At 40.9% G+C, this 25,928-nt stretch overlaps 1 protein-coding gene across 3 annotated transcripts in view; it reads right to left on the bottom strand.

Annotated features, from left to right (window-relative positions):
• The window catches only part of LOC143861080 (BAG-associated GRAM protein 1-like), a 77,544-nt gene that overhangs the window by 36,261 nt on the left and 15,355 nt on the right, over positions 1–25,928 (bottom strand). For all 3 annotated transcript variants that reach the window (XM_077371974.1, XM_077371973.1, XM_077371975.1), the window contains exons 5-10: positions 24,575–24,703; positions 24,439–24,485; positions 6,443–6,557; positions 6,172–6,288; positions 1,348–1,377; positions 1,134–1,233 (exon numbers count right to left, since the gene is read on the bottom strand). In XM_077371974.1, coding sequence (XP_077228089.1) covers positions 1,134–1,233; positions 1,348–1,377; positions 6,172–6,288; positions 6,443–6,557; positions 24,439–24,485; positions 24,575–24,703 — 538 coding nt within the window. The remainder of the gene's footprint in view (positions 1–1,133; positions 1,234–1,347; positions 1,378–6,171; positions 6,289–6,442; positions 6,558–24,438; positions 24,486–24,574; positions 24,704–25,928) is intronic.

The following is a 25,928-nucleotide window of genomic DNA, read 5'->3' on the forward strand; positions in this document are numbered from 1 at the left end:
AACAACATCTGTTTGTACTTAACACTTTTTTTTCTTTGTTACCGCCACTACTCTGGTAGTTCTAGTTCGTTATGAACCTTTAATATGATATCTGAACCTCTGGAAAATATCTGTTTTGGACTCTGGACTTTGCATCTGCTATCTGGATACTTTGGAGGAGGCTTGGGTTATTTCTGGACCCTGCCATATGGGGGTAAATCAATTGGCAACTCCAGAACCGCCGTGGGGGTAGTACACTAGAACTTCTGGCCCGTCAGTGGGATAAAATGCTGGCTTTGTCGACTTGTATCTGAACTTTGAGGAACTAGTTCTAACACTGTGGACGGTCGGTGTAAGCAATAACACGTCTTATGGACCATGCCGATGATCTCGAAGTGGAGTTTGCATTCTGGACTTTGTATTCTGAAGTCTGAACACCCTTTGGCAATGACTATTGTTCTGATATTCTGAACACCCTTTCTGGCTTTGACTTATGTTTCGATACTAGCTTTGATTACTGTTTTGATACTACTTAATTTCGATTGCACCTCCGTTCAAATACTCTTGTGATTATTGTTATAGGCGCAGGAAAAAAAAAAGAGAAGAGAGGAACAGGGTTGGGAGGGGACGGCACAGAAAGAAGGATGGAGGCGGCGGCGGCGGTGACAGTGTTCCCTAGGGCATCGAAGAACCCTAGGGCTCTGATATCATGTTAACAGAGATATTAAAGAATGAAATGTTATGTGTTAGCCACGTTGCCCTAACACACATATATTTATTATGAAAAGAATATGAAAAGACTATAATGCCCTTAGGCTACATAAGCTTATTCTAACAATATTAGTAAAAAACTACTGCACATAGTCCCAAAATAGAAGACATAAACCGGAGGAACACTGAGATGTTACATGCCTAGAAGAAAAATTGAATGCAAAAAACATGCACAAATATCTCATAATTTCTGGCATTCTTGAATTAACTTTTGATACATGTACAACATCTCATAATTCCCCCAACTATCATATGCTTGAGAACTTGAATTCCGAAAAACATAGACTACAAACTTAGCTTCCTACTAGAATTGATATCACAATAGAAAAGGGAAAGTGCATAAAAATTTCAAGAAGGCTTGTAATAGTAAATTAACCACTAACCATCTGGACTTCCCAAAGGTGGTACACCATGTCCACCAGAGCCCATACGAAGAATTATAGTAATAGCGGGATTGATGAATGCATGTTGGCTCCTTTTAATCTGCATTAACAATTATATGTGGTCAGAAATATCAACAATAATATGTGGTGTTCCTTTGAATTTAAGTGTAAAGACAATTCATTTAGCTCAAAGACCAAGATAAGAAGTACATACCTCATGAATATCTTCAAATGGAAGAATAACCTATCAGATGGAAAAGAAGCAGTTTTAAATGAAGCAATTTGTGCAAAAATGTTTTATGAGAAGGGTGTCAAAGCCATCAACCAATATATGAAGATCTATGTATCTATCTAGAATGCATTCCTAAAGCTAAGACTATGAAAGGCAAACAAATTGTAGAATTCTTTCTACTAAACTCTACTTCTGATATTAATATGAAATTAAATATAAAATATAAATAAAGAAAATAAACAGAATTAGAAACATGATATCATATATGATGGTCCCAAGAATTGGGAAAATTAGTCAAATTGGCTTTATGATCTTTGTAAAGAGCATAAGAAGCTTTCAAGAATTCTACAAAATAAAACATAAGAGCAGATGTGTGAGATTGAGTTTTGATTATCAAATTGGACATACCACATCACATGATGGTTTCATGGTTTTCCTTGATTAGAGAACTACCATTTCCCTCTGGGAAATTGAAAGTTGTATGAGAATTTCATCTATGAGACTTGGCTGGGATCCAAGGGTTGTTCGTCGTGCAAAAATTGTTCCAACCCCCGGCGATACTCTTCTTTTTTCTCTTCCCTCTTGCTTCTGCTGCAACTTCTTTTCCCTTACGACGACTCGTGGGTGAGCTAATTATATCAACATCTGTTGTGGTTTTCCATACAGATTACCTACCTTTGCTATAAGCCTCTAACTGCATTTTCCTAGCTTTTTCTTTCTTCTTCTCTTCTAAGAGTTGCCCCATTCTCCATTTGACATAAGGATTTACCTTTTTACATGATGTTACTTCACCAGGAACACCTACTAGATGTTCCTTTAATCGAGTTATACCTCCACCCGACAAAACTTTATCACAAAAAAGTGCAAATTACTTTTTTCGTTGACTCAGGACCACCATTCCATAAGCCCATGCCAGGTCATCCGATCTAGCAGGTGTAAAACCAATATAGGAGGCTCCTCCATAAGGTCCCAAACTCAAGTTTTTTAAATTTAATTCAAGTGAAACAGAATAAAAGTAAGGTATACATGGGTACCTCTTTTGAATATGTAAAATGTATATGAAGTTACTGGGGGGTACTATTGTGCATTGAGAAGAAATGGAGTAGAAGTTTTCCTTTGGAGTAGAAGCCTTCACTTCACTTGAAACCTTTGGAGTAGAAGACACTTGAAACCTTTGGAGTAGAAGACAGTAGTAGAGAGTAGAATAAAGGTTATCTATGCTACTTAATACTTGAAGCCTTTGGAGTAGAAGAGAGTATTAGTGTAGTACTTTGAAGCCTTAGGAGTAGAAGCTTGGAAGTAGTAGTTTAGTAGAAATTAGTATAGAAGAAAGTAGTAGAGAATATTAGAGAGTGGAAGAAAGCAGTAGAGAAAAGTAAATGTAAGGACGTGGGAGAAATAGAAAATAAGGCTTAGATGGGTTTGTTGGAGAGAAGATGAAGAGGAGAAAAGTGAGTTAGGGACAAGCTCCCCTCACTCATATATTTATATAAAGAGATAAATTACATATAACCAATATGCCCTTAGGCATTTACATGACACACATGTATATCTAACACTCCCCCTCAAGCTGGAAGGTAATTGTCAAACATTCCTAGCTTGCTACAAATATCACTCAATTTAGCTCGGTTTAATGGCTTGGTCAACATATTAGCTAATTGATCCACAGATCTAGTAAACACTGTGCATATCTCCCCTTTCTGAATCCTATGCCGGATAAAGTGGCAAACGACCACAATGTGTTTGGTCCTCTCATGGAAGACCGGATTTGTGGCAATGTTGATCGCAGCTTTGTTGTCACAATATAACTGAGAAGGATATGATGGAGGAAAACTGATCTTTGACAAAAGGGAGTGTCACCAAATAAGCTCTCCACTCGTGTGAGCCATGGCTCTATATTCGACCTCTGCACTGGATTTAGATATAACGGCATGCTTCTTACTTCGCCATGACACAAGGTTACCTCTTACGAAGGTACAATATCCTGTAGCAGATCTCCTGTCAGCTGGAGATCCTGCCCAATCTGCATCTGTGTACCCTTCTATTTTCTGATGCCCACACTTATTAAACAACAAACCTTTTCCTGGAGAACTCTTCAAGTATCGAAGAATTTCAAGGACGGCTGCCCAGTGTGAAGTGCGAGGTGAGCTCATATACTGGCTGACATCGCCAACATCAAAGGAGATGTCTGGCCGAGTGACTGTGATATATATAAGCTTACCAACCAATCTCATGTATCTACCTGGGTCATCTAATAAGTCACCCTCTTCTTGAAGTAATCTCATATTTGGGTGTAGGGGCGGAGCCAGGAATCTACTTTTGGGGGGCAGAAAATGGTTGTTCTAGCATGTTGGGGCCCACCATTTTGCCCTTCAAGTTTTGATATGTGGGGCAATCATCTCCCCCTAAACCATGCATAAGGTGGAGCCCACATTTTACACCTCCTATTTCTATATAGGGGCCATTAATTACACCTCGTGTTCTAATGGGTGGGACTCACTATATACATTTCATGTTCTACACAGAGTAAATGATCTCCATAGGATGATACTAAGCCCCCAATCTAATGGGCAATCCCATTATAGATCAGAGGGTTAGGATCAACTTATGGAGATGATTTACACGGTGCAACCTATTTATGTTGTGGCCCAACAAATGGACACTTTGGATCATCCTAAAAAAACATTACATGCACATCATGTAAAATCTCATAATTACTTATCTAAGGTGAAATTCCCAGAGTCCCTTATGTAGTTTTTTAGCCACACGCAGAGAGAGGTTGCCCATTGAGAGACTTACTAAAAAACCTATAATATAGGAAATTTAAACGGAAAAAGTGTCGGACCTCTGTCCATTTTGTGATCTCAAGATCAGGGTTAAATCTTTATCTAAACCTTAATCAAATTCAATCTTTCTAGGGGTGTCCTCCCATTTCATAGACCGCAGGGGCAGACTTTGCTCTCAACCCCTTGTCCAAGATCTGTCCAAAATTTGTAAAAATTACAAAAACAAAGAAAAACACAAAAATACAAAAATAAATGTTTTTACCGAGTGTTTTACAGTTGTTTTACCGTGTTTTGTTTTATGTCCCCTGTATAGGTAGATCATGGACCCAAACATTTTGACCGAGTGGATCCAATCGTGTTTTGTTTTCAACCTACTACAGGCCAAGTAAAAGAAAAAGAAAATATGAATAAATAAAAATATGTGCATAGGCATTGTATCTACTTTTTTATTTGTCTGAAAATTTCCTTGTTATCTTCTGTATGGAACAGACCATGTCTGCGGAAATGATGTCCGAATGGATTCGAAGTTATGGTGAGTAAAGGAGCTATTTATGGTTCAATCATCTCACCCAGCATGAGCAAACCTTCCCTTTGTTTGATTCTATCCCAATAGATTGGAACCTTCTCAAAGTAGCAATCCAGTGCTGGGATCCCCGATACTATGTCTTTCGCTTTGGTCTTCAAGAAGTGTGTCCCACTTTCGAAGAATGTTGTACTCTTTTGCAGTACTTGTAAAACGTGCCCACCATTCGTCCTGAACTTAGGTATGGAATGAACAAATTCATGTGTCTTCGGCTACGGTGTATGCCAGGACAAGACCCAGAGGACTTTATGTTATCATACGGTCTTTACCTAGATTGGCTCATCGATGCCTATGCCCCAGAAGAAGACTTAGAAGACCGGGCGTTCTAGCAACGTCGTCATGAGGCTTATATACTGTGTATATGCCAAATTTCTCCTATGTCAAGAAACTAACGTAGTTTCTCTCACCGTGCTTAGTGTTGTGGACCAATTGTCATTGGATGCCAACCCTATACCCACCATACTTGCTGAAACTTTCAAAGGGTTAGACAGTGTCTCTCAGTACCCTCACCTTTCTTTTACAGGATGTCCGACCCTTCTCTACATCTGGTTATGGCTAAAGCTTCGAATAGCTATCCCTCGTTCCCGAACGATCCCTTGCATTTCGAACTTTAAGTCATAGAGACCACAAGTTCACTTCAATAGTGTACCTGAGTGGTATGACTGGTTAGGAACACGTGCGAGCTATGACATCTCTTGGAGGATTCCAGGTTCTGACTCTTTTACCATGAATACTGCCAAGGCCGAATATGTTTGTATTCTTGGTCTAGAGAACACATTTTTCTACATTCCTCACCGGATCATGCGTCAATTCGGAGGAAAACACCGACCATGGGAACCTATCTCTCGTTTCTATCCACCTGTGGAATTCAGTTCAAACCTCGCCAGGACTCTGTACTCAGCATGGGAAAATCGCAAGGTAGTCGCCATGCGTGATATCTATGTTCATCGTGAAGACAGCGTACATCCAGATTACTACTCTGCACTTCTCTCGCAAATCCCTTCAGAGACCGAGTCGGTGGACTCTACAGAAGCTATATAGATCCCTGCTACCTTCCTCTTAGCTCATGACTACCAGGCTATGAACTACGTCTGTACAGAAGATACCAAGTTTTCTTTCCTGTTTTGCAAAGTCTTGTAAAAATGGTGTTAGAATTGGATGGAAACATAAGATCTAGAACAGGGGAGCATGTTTCACCCGATAAATTATAAAACATCAGCATCTAGCATTTTCTCTCACAATTTCAAATTGAGAGTTTCCAAGGCGCAATGGATCACATTCTCCAACCTGTCATAGTTTGTAAGTTATTAATTCAATTACTAGCATTGTTTAGTTTTCAAACATCACATTCTCCAACTTTATTCAAGCATATCATTACAAAAACAACATATCCAAATAATAAGCAATAGATCCATAAATAACCAAAAGTGAACGAACCTTCATTTGCTTTGAAAATACATTAGAATGGAAGCAAATGTGCCATGGAGAGACATACATACGCCCATGATACAAGAATGACCTCTCAAGAGCACATGAATAACTATGATCAACAACCTGACATAAGAATTGCCAATAATTATATTGCTGGTTGCATTGACCCAAAATGCTCTTTCAAAACCCAGATAAGTTCATATCTTCTGAATTGATTTAACCTTAAAATGAGTTTCACTTAATAAATGTGTCCTCGACAGAATTTAGCAGGACTTGCCTCATCTGGGGGAAGGACAAAAATAGTCTGCAGAGGCCCGGGTTTTTGATGAACCACTGTGGGCCCTTGCTTATCCCTTCTCCGAGGATTAGCCCCAGTCAAGCCATTCAAAGCCCTATCATAAATCTTATAGATTCATCAACCATAAACAAGCAGGAACTCATTCATGGTGAATAAATTTCAACATTTTGCAGGTAAAATAGGAAGCAATAAACACTGTCAGTTACCTTAAATGTTGTAACAATACTTGAAAAATAATTTGCAGATAAGAGCTTACTTTTATAGTGGATGAAAAAATAACACAGCATGAAGCTATATGACGACCAGAATAAAAAAATATGCCAAAGAACAATAACACAACATGAAAAATAAAAACATTGGATGCAGCCACCTAAATCAAACATGAAGCATATGCAGACATAAAAGATAGAGATAATTTTACACATGTGGCCAAATGAATGAAGACAGATACATAGATACATAGATATGCACCTGATTATGAGGAGATGGAATGATAAAACCAAGATTGCGCCAAGCCAATTACTACATATGCGAACAGTTCAGTTAATGGGATCAGTTTGGAACTTTCCCATTTTGATCAACCTTCTAAAACTTTTAATGGGTTTCTATTGAATGCTCGGACAATTAGTGTTGTGCTCTGCCATTTAGAAAGAAGAATAAATATAATGAATGTTTATGACTAATCCCTTCTCTGGATTAATTCAAGTCCCATCACTATGTGAATTGGGTTAATACAAATTGTTAGAAGAAGAGGTGTAATTACATACCAGATTAGGGGTATTCTTTTTTCATGTGTAACCCTAATGACACTTATATATAATACATTTAGTGAGGGGAGAATAACCTTTTCTCAGCTCTCTCTCTCTCTCTCTCTCTCTCTCTCTCTCTCTCTCTCTCTCTCTCTCACACACACACACACACACACTCTTCTCATTGTTCTCTTTCTTCCATGGAGCTTCAGATACATCGAACATGGCATTAGAGACTTGGGTTTTGATTCCTAGGCATCAAGGTATTGTGAAGGAGTGAAGCAACACAAAAAAAAAATCGAAAACAGAATTTTTGGGTTTTCCCTTGGAGCTCCCCCACCCACACACACACACACACACCCGAAAACCCATTTCAGGTTTTTCCTTAGCCGCGCCACACCCCAACCCCCTAAAAACCCAGTTTGGGTTTTCTGTTCTCCTCCCCCCCTCTTTTGTTTTGCTTTGGTTGCCGCCCAACCCCCCCTGGGTTTTTTTATTATCGCCCCTCCCTCCCTTGTGGGTTTCTGATTCTGTACTGCTCTGTCTAGTACCCGCCCGATGTTCGCAATGTGTGGTTGACCTCTCCCCGGTTGTTTTTGTTCGTTGACGATTGTGTGTCCCGATGGAAATTGGGGTGATGTGTGATATACTACTGTTAGCTCCGTGGTTTGTCTCTGTCTCTTTCAGTCTGTGGTTCTTCTATCAGTTGTATGTTCTGGTCGACGTTGCTGTGGTTAGGTTTAGTGTGTTGTTGATTGTTTGAGTAGCTTGTGTTTTTGTCTCTCCCCGCAGGTATGTCTGCTATGGATATCCCAAATATCCAAATGACCTCTATTAAACTGGATGGATCGAACTATCCGTCACGAAGGATGGCTGTTGAAACCTTCCTGGCTGCACGTCGTACGGTTGAATTTATCGAGCGCGATCGTCCACCATCTGATGATAAGTTCTATGGCAAGCGGCGGCAATAAGACGCAGTGATCCGGACATTTCTCTGGAATAGTATGGAGCTAAAAGTGGCTGGTCCAATGATGTATCTCAAGTCCCTTAAGGATATCCGGTAGAGGGTTGAGACTCTTAATTCCGGCATCAATAATATGACCCGGATTTCTGATGTTTACTCGGAGTTATTGCAGTTGAAGCGTCACTCTTAACTCTGACATCAACAATATGACCCGGATTTCTGATGTTTACTCGGAGTTATTGCATTTGAAGCGTGGCGACTAGTCAGTCTCCGATTTCTACTGTCAGTTTGTGGCATTGTGAAAGCATCTCGATATGTATTTTCTGTTTACCATGGGTCCTACAGTCCTGGGCAAGCGTCAGGAGTCGTTCAGGTCCTTGATGCCTTAGGGCCTGACTTCCTACCAATTCGACAAGAAAATTGTTAGTTTAGGGTCTATGTCATCCCTCAATAAGTTGTTCTCTTGTGTGCAGCGAGCGATCTATGAAGATTGAGGAATCGGCTGAGTCTCCTCTTGACTGTTCTGCTCTTGCTACTAAGTTTGGGGGGAGACCATACTACTCATGGTGGCAGAGGCCCGTCGTGGCTGTGGAGGTGCTCATGACACAGGGGAGGCAGTAGTGCGGGAGGCCATGGATCCCGTTTTTGCACTCATTGTGGTATGGAGGATCACTCCATCAACTTTTGTTACGACCTGCATCCAAAGTTGAGGCCATTTAGATATGCCTTCCTCTCTGCCCAAATCGAGCCTAGTGACTCCTTGGTTGTCTTAGGGTGTGTTTGGCAACATTTCAAAGAAACGTTTTTTATGTTTCTTCGTTTTTTAAAATCAGAAAATCCTAAGAATGGCGTTTGGCATGTTAAATATGGACTTGGCGGAATCATTTTTATCGTTTCTGTTTCCGTTCCAGAAACGATAAAAAAAGAAGCGTAGAATTCTCGTTTCCCACGTGGAATGAATCGCTTTCTCGGGAGGGCTCTTAACGCATCTCCCCAATACCCCCGTCTCTCTTCTCTTCTCAAAAAAACCCTCTTGTCTTCTCGAATAACCCCAAGCCGCCACCAACGGCTGCCGTCCGGTGAACGCTGAACTGTCAACAGTCCGACAGGCCAGGTAAAGGCTCGTCTACCTCCCTATCACTCTGCATCTCTTTCCCTCCCTCACTCTCAGAGCATTGCCTTTCTTGAAGAGGGAACCTTCTCATCTGCAGGGACTCCACATAAGCAATAGCACTTTCAGGCAGTTGGGCCAACTCTATGTACGAACACATTTGCATCTTGTGGGTCTTGGCCCCAAATCCAAACTGCAAATGCTTATATCCGTTTCATTTTCCAACTTTCCCCCCTAATCATTGCAAATCTCCTCTTTTTTTGTTGTTGTTGTTATGATTAAGCTTTTGCAAGCCCGGTTCGATTCTTCATGCCCAAGCAATCAATGTTAAAATTTGGTGATTCCTGTTCAATGAAGCAACTTTCAACCCCTAAAAGCATCACAAATTTGCTTTCATCAATAGCCCCCTTCAGATTTTTCAGATACCAATAATCCCCTTCTCCTATCTCTCTTTTCTTCGTCACATTCCCATTCTTTTTGCTCTTGTTTTTCAGATTGCGGGAATTTTAGGGCATCCTGACGTTGATATTTTCTATATTTTTTGTTGAATTGATACCATTTTAAGGCTTTTATCTGTAATTTTGATTAGTTGGTAAATTGGCTAGATCCATGTTTAGTCATGTGGGTTCTTAATTTTATGAACTGGTGCTACAAGTAAAAGAACAACACAAGCTAGCTCGTTAAATTAAATCTGCTAGATCCATGTTTATGTGAACTAGTGCTATAAGTCATTAATAGACCTTGAATTTAATTTACCAGAAGTTCAAGCTACTTTATTAAATCTATCTAATTAATGAAGTAGTGCTACACAAGCTAGTTCATTAAACCTTGGTGAGACATTTGAATGGAGCAGATTTCAGGTACGTTAAGCTGAGTTTAGCTACTGGAAGCATATTACTGTTTGTACGAATTTTTGCCCTCCATAACTATCAGAATATAGCCTACCTGCTTTTGTAGAGGAATTTGGAGAGCTTTCCTCCTAGAACTGAATCATCCTCCTATTATCCATTTTTTACCGAAGGAAATTCAATTTTAAAGTTCAGATTCTTATCAATTTTCAAGTCTCTTGATTAAACCAAAAGCCAATTAATTCCACCTTACAGAATTTCCCTATATATATGGTGGTTTGATTTATCTTTGTTAATGCAATTCATATGTGCCCACTATATATTCTTCCTTGCCTAGTTTGAAATTGAGCTACCATTGGATTTAACAAGAATAGGACATCCACTTTCAATTGACCAAATTCATTGATGCATGTGGGAGATCCTTGGCATGTCATAGCGATTCTTCCTTGCCTATTAATGCTAGTAGGTTGCTGTAATCACTAATCATTTGCTGAATTGAGATCAATTGAAGGATGGCCTGAGCTTTTCATGAGAGATTGTTCACAGTAGACATAATATCTCTTTCAACCAAGATTTCTTGCAGGGGTTCTGATCTCAATATGTGGAGGCAAAGATCCTGCCAACCGGCAGTCCAATTCTGATAAATTTCAGAATATTCTCAACTTTGAGACATCATAGCAACTATCACCTAATTCCAATTTAAATTCTTCAGCAAATACTGTTAATCAGGCTCCCCGACAGGTTGCCCGGTATCAAAAAGTCCATTAGAATAATAAATTTGCATTTATTTATGGCTTAAAGGTTGAAAACTAGCTCGACATTTGGGTTTCAGGGATGAAACTTTTCATCCAAGTGCATTGTAAGAGCTCTAAAACTGTGGTGTTTTTTTTTTTTTGGAGTCAATAGTTGTTGATATATAAACATGGGTTGGTAAAATGAACCAAACACCAAGTTACAAAAGAAAATATATAGTAAAAGACATAGAGATGCCAAAATCCAAACACATACATAAATTCATCATTTTAAGGTAATACTCTAATATTTGTGTCATATTGTGTATTAATATTTGATGAACTCAAACGCCAGAGGGCACAATAAAATATGTACGTTGCAAAAAATGTAGAAAATGCTAACTAGAATTACAAAATCAAGAAAATGAATTAGAATAGTTGTGTTAAAGTATAAAAGATAAATAACGCCTTTCTTCAACAGCTTAAGCTTTTGGAGAAGTTGGTTAGTTAACATGGTATCAAAGCCAAAGGCCTCGAGTTCAAACCTCCCGGATAGCGAAAATCCACATGCGATGGTCGGCCCAAAGTGGGACCACATGTGCCACGTGTTTGCCAAGTGGGCCACACGTGCGGGGGAGTGTTAAAGTATAAAAGATAAATAACGCCTTTCTCCAACAGCTTAAGCTTTTGGAGAAGTTGGTTAGTTAACAAGTTGAAACGCGATTCTATTTCGAAAGCCAAAAAATTGATTTTTTTATGACAATTACCAAACACGATTTTGATTCTTCAGAATCAGAATTAGAATAAAAAACAGAATCGAGAACCAAAATCAAAATTATGAAATAGAATCAGAATCATTGCCAAACGCACCCTTACATGCCGAGTATGATGCGTTTTTTGTGATCCAAGGACAAAGGAAAGCAACCTACTGCCACTCTCGTCCAGCAAGGTAGCACTCCATCATGTTGCTTACTAGTTATGGGTCTTGGCTCATTGACTTCGGAGCCTCCACTAGTTCTGGGTCTTGGCTCATTAACTCCGGAGCGTCCAACCACATGACTTGCAAATCAGATTTGCTTTCTTCCCTCCACTCCTACTCATTTTCAGGTCCCATGGTCACCTTAGCTGATGGGACTACATCTCCAGTTACAAGAGTTGGTGTAGCTTCCCCCCACCCAAGTTTTCCTTTATCTTTTGCACCTTGTGTCACTCAGTTTCCATTTAATTTTCATTCTGTCAGCCGAGAATTTATATGATGGGTGGCCGTGAAAACACGTGAAGTCTAAAAAGGTAGGTACGGTCCACTTTTTTTTATGATCCAAACCATTCATCTGTTTCGGGACAACGTAAATAGGTTGTGCCCCAAAAATCATTTCCATAGGATGATCCTAACCCTCCGATCTGAACTGATCTGAATATGGAGATTTCCAAAAATCATTTATGGAATCTTCTACAGATCGGACGGTTAAGATCATCATATGGAAATGATTTTTTGGGCACAACCTATTTACGTTGCCCAAGCAGATGAACGGTTTGGATCATAAAAAAAAGTGGGTCGTACCTACTTTTTTTAGACTTCACGTGTTTTCACGGCCACCCATCATATAAATTCGCCTGTCAGCCAACTTACTAAACATCTTCACTGTCTTGTTACCTTTTTCCATTCTTATTGTGTTAGCCAACTTACTAAACATCTTCATTGTCTTGTTACCTTTTTCCATTCTTATTGTGTTTTTCAGGATCTGCAGACTGGAAGGAGGATTGTTTTGGGTCGTGAGGTTGATGGCCTATATTATCTTGATAGTAGTAGCACTAGTGCAGCATTGCGGAGTTTAGTTAACAGTTTTCAGAGGCATTGTTGCCTTGGCCACCCCTTCGTGGAAGAACTTCACCATTATGCTGGTGTTTCTAGTCCAGTTAGTCAATTTCAGTGTGAGTCTTGTCAATTAGGTAAGCAACGATGGGTGTCATTTCTTTCTCGCATTGTTAATTGTATCTTTCGTCCTTTTGAATTAGTCCATTCAGATGTTCGGGGTCCTTGTCGGACTACATCCTTGTTTGGCTATAAGTATTTCATTGTGTTTTTTAATGATTATTGAAGGATGACTTGGCTAGTTTTAATAAAAATATTAAGTGTCTTCTGCTTTTCGTATATTTTATTCTGAAATCAGTAATCAGTATCATTCTTCTCTTGGTTGTTTGTATCATTCTTCTCTTGGTTGTTTGCACACTGATAATGCATAGAAATATTTCTCATCCTATAATGGGTTTCAGATTTTTTGGAGAGTTGTGATATCCTTCATCAGTCTTCTTGTGCCTACACCTCTCAGCAAAATGGTGTAGGTGAGAGGAAACTTAGATTTCTTCTTGACATGGCTCGCACCCTCATGTTCCAGATGAAGGTGCTTAAGCCTTATTCGGGTGATGCTGTCCTCATTGCCTGCTTCTTGACCAATCGTCTCCCTTTTTCTGTGTTGCATAATCAGACCCCATTGTAGGTCCTACACCCCTCTTGAAACCCATTTCCACATCTCCCACGAGTCTTTGGTTATTCTGCTTTGTTCATAATTTGTCCCTTGGCTTTGACAAATTAGATCCCTGTGCTGAGAAGTGTGCGTTTCTTGGTTACTCTTTTTCCCAAAAGGGGTATAGGTGCTACAGTCCTTGCTTGAATAAAAACTATGTTGTTGCGGATGTCAATTTGTTTAAGACTACACCTTACTTCTCTGATTCTGCAGTTGATACCCTAAAAGACATTGGATTGCCCCTTCTTTCATCTATGTCTGGATCATTCTTCTTCTCCTCTGCTGATGTACACTCGCCCTAGGCGGATCGTGCAGACTCTTGATGATACGAGACCATCTGCATCCCTAATTTGATAGATCCTCATCAAATCCTTAGGTAACTGATTTTCGTTCTACTCATGTTGATTCTCCCGTTGCATCTCGCACTCAATCACGTACCGTATCCCATCCGATCTCAGACTTTGTTTCCTATGGCCGGAATTCTCCTGTTGATCATACAATTCTATCTTCCTTGTCTTCTATTATTATGCCCAGATCTGTTGAGGACTATGTTCACCCAGGTTGGCATGCTGCCATGGATGCTGAGACGGGTGCTCTACACTCCAATGGTACTTGGTAGCTGGTGTCGCTTCCTCCTAGTGCTCAACCTGTTAGATGTCTTTGGGTGTTCTCAGTTAAATATTCGTTGGGCGGAACGGTTGAATGTCTGAAAGCACGGTTAGTTGCCAAGGGGTACATTTAGACCTTTGGTGTCGATCACACCAAGACTTTTTCTTTGTTTCAAAAAACCCATTAGTCTGTATATTGATCTCCTTGGCTATGAATATGGGCTGGCCACCATATAAATTGGATGCTAAAATACTTTTCTTCATGGTGACCTCAATGAGGAAGTCTTCATGGCCTTTTTTGGGGGGAGGGTGGGGGAACCGGGGATTGAACCTCCAACCTCTAGGTTGGAGAACAAATCCTTAACCATTCAGCTAGAGGCTCAATCCCTCCGACCTCCAAGGTATGTAGGGGGAGATGCAACTCTCTGTATGTCGTCCACGTAAAGCACTATATGGGCTTAAATAGTCTCCTAGATCTTGGTTCGAGAGATTCAATGAGGCAGTTATGCGCTTTAGCGTGAAGCAGTGTGTAGTAGACCACTCGGTTTTCCTGGTAATTTATGTGGATGACATTGTTATCACTTGGAGTAACAGGGAAGGCATACAGAAACTAAAGGACTTCCTTCAGAAAGAATTCTATACGAAAGACCTTGGTCGCCTCAGATACTTCCTTGGAGTAGGTAGCCTACTCACGTGGTGGACTGTCACTATCCCAAAGAAAATGTCCTAGATATATTAGAAGAGACAGGTTCCTTGGGGGTGAAAACGGCTGAGGTTCCCATAGACCCTAATGTTAAACTGTATCCTAATCAAGGGGATTTGTTAGAGGATCCGGGAAGGTACAAAAGAATAGTGAGTAAGTTGATCTACTTGACCGTAACTCGTCCAGAGATATCATTTGTAGTGGGTGTAGTGAGTCAGTTCATGAGCTCCCCACGCACCTCTCATTAGGAAGCAATCCTTGCGATATTGGTACTTAAAGAGAGATCCTAGTAAAGGCTTATTCTTCGAAAGACATAATCACATGAACTTGGAAGGGTTGACTAATGCAGACTAGGCCAGATCCCCAAGGTTGCCAGAGCGGGAATCGAAGCTCCCAGGGAAGAATCCTTCTGAAGGTTGCCAGAGCGGGAATCGAAACGGGAATCGAAGGCTCCCAGGGAAGAATCATGCTTCCTTGCAGATCCCTGCAGATAGAAGGTCGATTAAAGGGTATTGCACTTTTGTTGAAGGAAACTGTTGAATAATGTATCAGGGTAGTTTAGTCATTACTTGTAGGTTACAAACATTGTACACATGTTGCCCTAGATGGGCTTATATATACATCATTTACATGAGGAGCTCCCTAGTAGAGACTCTCCATCCTCTTCACTCCTCTTCTTCTTCCTCTCTAACCCTAGATCCATTTCTAACATGGTATCAGAGCAAAGATCCTAGGGAAGGAATAGAAGAAGAAGAGTTCACGTTCCCTCTCTCTCTCTCTCTCTCTCTCTCTCTCTCTCTCTCTCTCTCTCTCTCTCTCATTTTGGTTTTTTGGCAAACCCCTTACTTTATCCCCCAAAAATCCCTCAAATCTCTCTCTATCCCTCGTTTCTCCCCTCTCCCATCACAAATCCCTACAATCTCTCACTTTCTAAATTTTCTTTCCATTTTTTGTCGTATTTTCCCTCTCTTTTGCACATCAACGCCTTGCGCTATCCACCAACCAGCGCATCAACTTCTTGCATTGTCCACTCTCTCTCTCTCTCTCTCTCTCTCTCTCGTATTACACCCCAAAACCACCAAGCGCATTTGCGCGACAACCCCAAAACCCATTCCTTTGCCTTCATCCACAACCCCAAAACCCCATATCTTTCCTTTCTCTCTCTTTTGAATCCATTTGAGAAGAAATCTTCTTTCCAAATCCCTTTTGGCATTCTCCAAGACCCTAGATCTACTCCCACAACACCCAATCTCAACTCCAACTCTCTTTATTTTCTATTTTCTATATATTTTTGGCCTTTATGGCCTTTATGGCCTTTGTGTTTGTGTAGTTCTTTCCATTGTTTTCTATGGCCTTTTCGTTCTTCTTCAAGGTGCACACAAGTGTTTGATCAAATGTCTAAGAGAGGTATTGTGCCTTGATTGTCTTCTTTTCGTAGCTCAGCCTGCAACTTGAGAGGGAGTGTTATTATGTTGTTCTTGTTGATGTCATGTAGTTCTTGGGTTATTTTTTTTCTTGATGTTGTCGGGTTGTTCTTTTTCTTGATGTTGTCCTCTTTGTTTTTGTTGTCTTTTCTTGAGAGGGAGTGTTAGTGTTGTCCTGGTGTGTCTTCCTTGTTGTCTTCTCTTGTCTTGTTATCTCCGAGCTCATGTAATCTTGCTCGAGGGGAGTACTGTTGGTGATTCTATTGTTCGTCTTCTTTATGTTGTCTTCTCTTTGATGTATTTCACCACTCTTCGAGTGTTTTTTAATTCTTCGGTTGTTTCTTCTCTCCATGTTCTTGGCATTGCTTTTACGCATCCATCTTATTTTTCCGGCTTTATGCCTTATCTTCATCGGGCGATGGTTTCCCCATCATTGGTCGGTTCATAGGCGACGGTGTCCCCGTCGACCTAGTCTCACCGGGCGATGATATCCCCATTGTTGGTCGGCTCACCGGGCGATTATATCCCCATCGTTGGTCCGCTCACCGGGCGATGGTTTCCCCATTGTTGGTCGGTTATCTTTCTCTTTTATTCTTCTTATCTTCAGGCGACGATGTTCATGCCGTCGACCTTCTTTCCAAACAATGGTATCCCCATCGTTGGTTGATTATCTTCTCCTTTTCTTCTTCTCTCCGGGCGACAGTTTCCCCGTCGACCTTGTCTCTGATGATGTGTGTACCAAGCTGGGGCTGTATGACATATACACTCCAGCATGAGGGGAGTGCTAGAAGAAATGGTGTAATTACATACCCGACTAGGGGTATTCTTGTCTTTTCATGTGTAACACTAATTACGCTTATATATAATGTTGGATATAGTTGGATATATGTAATAAGCCTGAGGGCATAGATGTAATTATGCTTCTCCATTGTTAATAAATATATTAGTGAGGGGGGAGATCATCTCTCTAACTCACTTTTCTTCTCTAATTCTTTCTCTCAACATGGTATCAGAGCCCTAGGGATTTTAATCCCTAGGTAAACCCCTTAGCCTCCATCTTCTCCATTCCTCAACCCTAACCCCTTTCCTCATCCTCCTCTTTATCTCTCCCTAACCCCTTCCTCATTCTCATCTTCATCTCTCCCAAGTCCAAACCTAGCCCTAACCTTCCCCATATCCAAAACAGATTTCATCTTTTTGCCCCCCCCCCCCTGAAACCCACTCGCGTCCCCTGAAAACCCAAACAGACCGCGTTTTGCCCCCTCTGAAACCCACTCGCGCCCCCCTGAAAACCCAAGCAGTCCGCGTTTTGCCCCCTCTCAAACCCACTTGCGCCCGCCCTGAAAACCCAAGCCGTGTTTGGATTTCTTTGTTAAAAGCCTTATTTATTTCCCTCTTTCTTTGATGTGTTAGATTTCTCTCTTCTTACTCTGTCTTCGGCATCTTCCTAGTCTCTATATGGGTCTCTCTATGCACTTGGTCCTTTCTTGTGCGCTTTTTCTATGACCTTCCTGGTGGATTAGTTAGTTCTTCTTCATCTTCTCTACGTCTCCCCGTTGAAGCCCTTGGTTGTGGTTTCTTTGTTTCTTTATCTTTGTTGTCTTGATGGATCATCTTGTCATCGTTGATCCATCTCTTGGCATGACCACTGAGACTCATGCTTCTACCACACCGTCGGTTCCTTCTTCATCGTCTCCTCCTTCCTTGGCACCTGTAGAGGGTTCATACCCACAGTTGAATATTGCCAAGTTTGATGGAACTAACTACCTTCCCTGGAAAGTTGCAATTGAGACCTATCTCCTTGGGAAAGGTAAGGTCAGTTTTCTTCATCAGGACCCCCCTCCACGAACAGACCCATCCTTCACCCGTTGGGAAATGGAAGATGCCTTGATTCGTAGTCTTCTATGACAGAGCATGACGCCTGCCATTTCATCCACGATGATTCTCCTTCCCACTGCGAAGGAGATTTGGGATCATACCGCTGACACTTACTCTGGGGTTGAGAATCTCCGACGTATTTGCTCTACTTACTCTGAGTGGATGTGTCTTCATCGTGGTGATATGTCCCTGGAGACACATTATGGCCAGTTTCTGTCCTTATGTCAGCAGCTTGACATCTACTTACCCCTCACGTCTGATATTAATGTTCTTCGCCGCCAGCGTGAGCAGATACGGGTTGTTCACTATCTTGAGAGCTTAGGCCCTGAGTTTGCTTCCTTCCGTCAGCAGGTCCTTGGCTCGGGCACTATTCCCTCCTTACGGGAGACTTATTTACGAGCACAGCAGTGTCTTGATGATCCATCTCCCAGCCTTCCGTCTGAGAGTGCAGCTCTAGTTTCTTCTAAGAGCCAATAGCGAATAACCTTATCTTCCCTGCTCCCTCGACCTTAACTCCCAGCAAGCAGCAAGCAGCAAGCATCATTTGTCCAAGCAAGCAATGGGCATGTGCAAAATGCTTGCCAAAGCTTGCACATGGTCCATATGGGGGTTGGTTATAGTGGTTATTAACACATGTAAGCTAGCGGCTTGTCCTAGCATTATTCACATGTAAAATGGGGTGGGTGGTTGTAAAAATGGTCGTGGATCTCGACCACCTAGAGGAGGTGGCTACTCTACTCGGGCTCGTGGCCGTGTTGGTGCTGGCCGTAGTCGTCCTTATTGTACTCATTGTCATAGGGATGGCCACCAGATTGAGACATGCCACTACATCCAGAGCTTCGCACAGGCCGATTAGCTCATCTCACTGTGCCCGGTTCGTCTGACAGTGTGACCTCTTTGCCTGTCTCTATTTCTACTGATGAACCTTTCACATTCACGAGATCAGATTATGATGAGCTGCAGCGGTTCAGACAGAATGCCTCCCATCATACTGCTGGGTTTGCTCAGCCAGGTAGCTCACCCACGACCTTACTTTCTAGCTTCGGTCCTGGATTATTGACTCAGGAGCCTCCAATCACATTACTGGTAACTCTTCTCAGCTTGCTTCTTTTCATTCCATTCCGACAGGAACTCAGACCATTACTCTTGCTGATGGGTCCACTTCTCCCATCACTGGTATTGGCACAATTTGTCCTTCACCTAATATTTCTTTATCATCTATTTTAGGTGTTCCAAAATCTCATTTTAGCTTATTGTCTGTTAGACAATTAACGAAAAATCTTCAGTGCTCCATCTCATTTTATCCATCGTATTGTGTTTTTCAGGATCTTTCGACTGCGAAGACGATTGGATCGGGTCGTGAGGTGGATGGTCTCTACCGCCTTGACTGCAGTCGTTCTTCTACAGACCTGCATACATCCGTCGATGCCTTTCAGTGGCACTGTCGTCTTGGCCATTGTCCCTTCAGCGCCTTCAGCAGTCATCTTATGTTCCATCTTCTATTCCTCCATTCCAGTGCGAGTCGTGTGAACTTGGGAAGCATCACCGGGTGTCCTTTCCTTCCCGAGTCCTCAGTCGTGTCAATAGTCCTTTTAGTTTAGTTCATTCTGATGTATGGGGGCCGTCTAAGGTCGCGTCCAATAATGGTTTTAGGTATTTCGTTGTTTTTATTGATGATTATTCACGTATGACATGGATCTATTTGTTGAAAGACAGCTCCCAGGTCTTCAGTGCTTCTCAGAAATTTCATGTTGAAATAAATAACCAGTTTAATTGCAATATCAAATGTCTCCGTACTGATAATGCTCGCGAATATTTCTCTTCTACACATGGTTTTGAGGATTATCTTACAGGTCATGGAATTATTCATCAATCTTCGTGTGCCTACTCGTCGCAACAAAATGGTGTCGCGGAAAGAAAATTGAGATACCTACTTGAAGTTACTCCCACGCTCTTGTTTCAAATGCGAGTCCCTAAATCTTTTTGGGGAGAGGCCATGTTGACGTCAAGTTTTCTTGCAAATCGTCTCCCATCTTCTGTCCTTGTGGTTCCTCTCCTTTTCGTTTGTTGTATCCTCAACAGGAGCCGTTTCGTCTCCTCCCTCGCGTCTTTAGGTGTGTCTATTTCATTCACCTTCTTGGACCTCGTAGGGACAAACTTGATCCTCGGTCAGAGTGTTGTGTCTTTCTAGACTATTCTAGGACTCAGAAAGGCTATCGCTGTTATAGTCCTCGTTTACGACGATGGTTTGTCTCCGCCGACGTAACATTCTTTGAATCAGAACCTTTTTTTGGGCCTTCGACTCCTCCTGCTCCTAGTTCCATCCCGGATGAGGTACCCTTGTTTCTTTCTTCGCTTGCTGACCCTGTCCATGTACCACTCCAGCCTGCGCCACACTCAGAACCGGCACCCTCTTCTTCAGTTCCAGTGATTCGCCCACCCGTTACAAAAGAATATCAGCGACGGGTGCAGCAGACGAGGCCCCCACCTCCTTCTCATCTTCCATCATCTGCTACAGTCGAGGTCCCACTCATGCCAACTGAGGTATCTTCTTTACCATCATCTGCTATTACTTCTTATTCTCCCATTGCTACTCGTACTCGGTCTCATTCTATAGCCCATCCTATTTCTCAGTTTGTTTCTTATGATCAACTAACGCCTTCTTTTCAAGCCTTTGTTTCTTCCTTGTCCTCTGTCGAGTTACCCAAATCATTACAGGAGGCTCTTGAACATCCTGGCTGGCGAGCTGCTATGGATCTGGAAATGGGGGCACTTCGATCCAACCAAACATGGGAACTTGTTTCTCTTCCAGCTGGGACTCGACCAGTTGGTTATCGTTGGGTCTTCTCCATTAAGTATTTACCTGATGGCAAGGTTGAACGGTTGAAAGCTCGTCTGGTTGCTAAGGGGCACATTCAGACCTTTGGGGTTGACTATCATGAGACTTTCTCCCCTGTAGCCAAGATTCCTTCAGTTCGTGTCATCTTATCCATGGCAGCTAATCATGGTTGGCCCCTGCATCAACTTGATGTGAAGAATGCCTTTTTGCATGGCGATCTACAGGAGGAGGTTTACATGGAACAGCCTCCAGGGTATGCTGCTCAGGGGGAGATGTCCTCCTCTGTTTGTCGCCTTAAAAAACCCTTATATGGATTCAAACAATCTCCAAGAGCATGGTTTAGTCGATTTAGTGAGGCCGTTATTCGCTTTGGTCTTAGATAGTGTGCAGTAGACCATTCAGTATTCAGTCATAAATCCTCTGCAGGATGCATCCTTCTGATTGTGTATGTTGATGACATCATTATTACAGGAAACAACTCAGGAGGAATTCAAAGGTTGAAGAGTTTCTTACAGACAGAGTTTGCTACAAAAGATTTAGGTCGACTTAGATACTTTCTAGGGATAGAGGTGGCTTATTCTTCTCAAGGAATATCTCTATCACAGAGAAAGTATGTGTTAGACCTACTAGAAGAAACAGGAAATCTTGGAGTAAAGCCTATATCTATGCCTATGGATCCTAGTGTGAAACTTATTCCAGAGGAAGGAGATCTGTTGGAAGACCCTGGCAGATATAGACGATTAGTTGGCAAGCTCATATATCTTACAGTTACTCGCCCAGATATCTCCTATGCAGTTGGAGTAGTCAGTCAGTTCATGAGTGCTCCTCGTATTTCTCACTGGGCGGCAGTAGTTCAGATTCTCCGTTATTTGAAAGGAGCACCAGGGAAAGGACTATTATTCAAGAAAAATGGACATGTCAGAATAGAAGGCTATTGTGATGCAGATTGGGCAGGATCTTCAGCAGATAGGAGATCAACCACTGGCTACTGTACATTTGTTGGGGGCAATCTGGTGTCTTGGAAAAGTAAAAAGCAAGAAGTTGTTTCGAAGTCAAGTGCTGAGGCAGAATATCGAGCTATGTCCTATACTAGTGGGGAGCTCCTTTGGTTACGTTCCCTCATGGCGGAGATTGGTTTTCCTTGTTCTTCTTCAGCACAGCTTTATTGTGATAATAAAGCTGCAATTTACATAGCCACCAATCCAGTTTTCCATGAGAGAACCAGCATATAGAGGTGGATTACCACTTTATTCGTCAGAAAATTCATAAAGGAGAGATACAGTTTTCTTTTACTCAATCTGTGGACCAGTTAGCTGATATATTTACGAAACCCTTGCCTAAGTCAAAGTTGAATGATATTTATAGCAAGCTAGGAATGTACAATATCTACATTCCAGCTTGAGGGGGAGTGTTGGATATAGTTGGATATATGTAATAAGCCTGAGGACATAGATGTAATTATGCTTCTCCATTATTAATAAATATATTAGTGAGGGAGAGATCATCTCTCTAACTCACTTTTCTTCTCTAATTCTTTCTCTCAACATATAATATATTTAGTGAGGGGTAGAATACACTTTTCTCCTCTCTCTCTCTCTCTCTCTCTCTCTCTCTCTCTCTCTCTCATTGTTCTCTTACTTCCATGGAGCTTTGGATACATCGAAGATCGAACACAAATGTTTTAGTTACTCTACTCCAACCAGTTAAGACAATGGATCCATGTGCTTAATTGTGCTAGAATTCTATTAATGGTCATGCCCAGGTGATAACAACCATTTCTAACCTAAGTTGTTGTGTGTCTGTGTGTGTGTGTGTAATATTAATATATATATATATATGAGGAAAATGATTGTGAGCTTGAAGCTCATATAGCTTATATGAGCTTGAGGGCCCAAACACATGTGGGCCCACATTGTTAGGATGATCCAAAGCATTCATTTGAAAGGCCCTTACATAGATAGGGTGTATACAAAAAATCAGCTTCATAGGATCATCCTAACCCATCCAAAAGTAGAGGGCAAAATAGACAGACGCCGTTTGCCACAAATCTGCCCATTTTTTCCCTCCGCTTTTGAAGGGGTTAGGATGATCCAATGGAGCTGATTTTTGGTACACACCCTATCTATGATAGGGCCTTGCAAATGGATCACCACAAAAATTGTGGGACCCATGTGTTTGGGCCCTCAAACTCATATAAGCTATATGAGCTTCAAGCTCACAATCATTTTCCTCACATATATATATATATATATATATATATATATATATATATATATATATATATATATATATTTATATATAAAGTTGTGCAGCTAATATTGTGTGGGTAGCTATAAAGTAATAGTCTACCCACATGATTAAAGTAAGAGTACATTTATTCTTGGAAATCCCAGAAGGTAATTTAGTACTACACCATTTATATAGGAGACGTTTAACAAGGATTAAATGCAATCTTCATAGATATGTCTGAAACTTTGTCATGCAGTATGGTGATGCAGGAGCATGCCCTGGGAATATCTACACCACTTGCCCTGCATCATATGGCCATCATGTGAAAACAGAAGCTTCTCTTATCAGGCCCTTGATTTCACCATCATTCCAGATCATTCCAAAAAACAAAAAACATTTACCAGCTAAGGAGATGCAGCATTTACTCCTACATCCATGCCCAATTGGTTCTAGCATATCAAATCCCCCATTATTGATTTCCACAATCCACTTTGGATTTTCTGACCCCATACCAAACGACATACGGAGTGGGGCATTTCACTCCATATAGTCCACATACTATTTTCACGAAGCATCAATGGTCCAGACAAGTCTCACATAGCATTACCAGGCATAAAGTGAAAATTTTACACATGACAAATTTGTATAATGTGACTATTGGGCATATATGGAAGCTGGAAAAAATCACATTTTATTTACTGCAACAAAATGCAACACCACTCCATTGATGTGGCCAGTTATCCACTTTAAAGCAGGCTACAGCAATAAACTAGGAATCATAGTTAGTAGTTACTTGTGAGATCATTGATATACAAAATAATTTTCCTCCAAAGAATTCTGTGCATTGTTCTTCTGTTTTCATGTTTATCTTTCAATCTCTTTGTCACCTCCCAAAACTATCAAGTCGAGCTTTCCTAGCCTTTCTTGTTGTGATATGTTTCAAGGTCCAATACTAAATCTTGTTCTCATTTTTAAAAAATGAAACAAATAGATATATTTAACAAACGCCCAGAACGAAATTTGTACTGAGGGGCATGGATCTGGTTCTGAACAACAGAAGCAATCTGCAATTCAGAAATTTTTGTGAATCAACAGATATTTTTTGCCACCATAGAAGACCAGCTCAAAATATCTAATTAATGCAGTTATTAAACTATTAGTCAGGATGGGAAAACAAAGTTATTTATCAAGGGAAAACCGAGAAACCTGAACCAAACAACATATTGCAAACCAACAGAGAGATAGTATTTGCGCATCAAAAGTGCCATGTGAAGTGCAATTATGCATTGGCTGTTATAGGAAGTGTAACTCGAGTGATTATAAGAATGGAACAGTAAGGAAGTGAAAAATCAAAGCAAGCAATTACCTAGAAGAATTCACAGGGAGTTTAATTGATTTAATATGCAGACAAACCTGAGGAAAAAATACATGTCCCCAGTGAGAAAAGTTTGAATGAGACTTCAACCATATAATATCACTGATTTAAATAGACTAAAGCTTACTTGCCCTGATTGGCTATCCAAAGTGTGCCAGACTGCTCCGCTTTGACATTCACCTTCAACTCGGACAGTCGCAGATCCAAGAACTGTGCTTTTCCAAATTATATCCCAGTCATAAATTGTGACATTAATCTACAAAGATAATTAAAAAACTCAACTCAGATAGGCTGAACAGCATAAAATACAATATAGAAATTGGGGGAAATGTTTTGTAACATGTATCCGTTCTTCAATATATGTTGTCAAAGCCCAGTCAAGAAAAACACAACCTTCTCTCAAGTAAGCTTTTAGTGTACAAATCATGCATTCCAACCTGAAGAGGGGTTGAGAGAAAAGGAATATACTATTTGTTAGGGATACACTCTATTTTACTTTGTTTTGTTATTCCTTCAAAATGAATATGCAAGGTATTTGAATTTCCAAAGCTCCCATTATTATTTCATATTGCTCTATACACTTACTGTAAGGATAATGAAATGATGTATCAATTATAATTAGAGTTATTTCAGAAAAAACCCAATTGCATGCACACATGTATGCACATACACGTGCAGACATATAGATATGGACATGTGCACACGCACGCACGCGCGCACACACACACATATATATACACACACACATTTAGTTGGTTTACTCAGTTGGTGTATGTGCACACATGTATGCACATACACGTACAGACGTATAGATATGGACATGTGCACACACACGCACGCGCGCGCGCGCGCACACACACACACATATATATATACAAACACATTTAGTTGGTTTACTCAGTTTGAAGAAGGTTAGGAACAAAAAAGATAAGATTATCAGCGGGTAACACTTAAAAGAAAAAACCTCTCATTATTGTATAATATCAAAATCCAAGATTACAAAGATAACAAGACATGCTCCTTTCTGTTAAAGAAGTCCATCATGAAGTAGAGTATGTAAATTTTCATATCAGGTGGCCACCCAGGAAGGTTATGCCAATGTAAAGCACCAAAATTTCCTCCTTGCCTATTCACATAATAACTCAAACTATGTTCTAAGTGCCACCTAAACAAGCTGTAGTCAGAATGTGTCCTACATGTAGAATTGCTCAAAATTTGTTGGCACTTAACAAAGACAAGCTCGGTCAACTAGTTACAAGGGCGTGTTCCATGATAAGGCGTGGCTAGTAGTTCTTTGATCTGCCAGTCCAATGAGAGATTTGATCTTACTGTCATGGAAATGGAGGAACATATACATGGCTTCAAAGCCCTCCGTACTTTCATCTCTAGTAAAATATTTATTTGAGGTCAAAATTCAAGGCATCTGTTTAAATTAAATCTAGAATAGACTGATTTGTTTCAGACAGTATGAATTTGTTTTG

This window comes from Tasmannia lanceolata, unplaced genomic scaffold (genome assembly GCF_043159265.1).
Source record: "Tasmannia lanceolata isolate RefF3 unplaced genomic scaffold, GAP_Taslan_0.1 ptg000037l, whole genome shotgun sequence".
Classification (NCBI taxonomy): domain Eukaryota; kingdom Viridiplantae; phylum Streptophyta; class Magnoliopsida; order Canellales; family Winteraceae; genus Tasmannia; species Tasmannia lanceolata.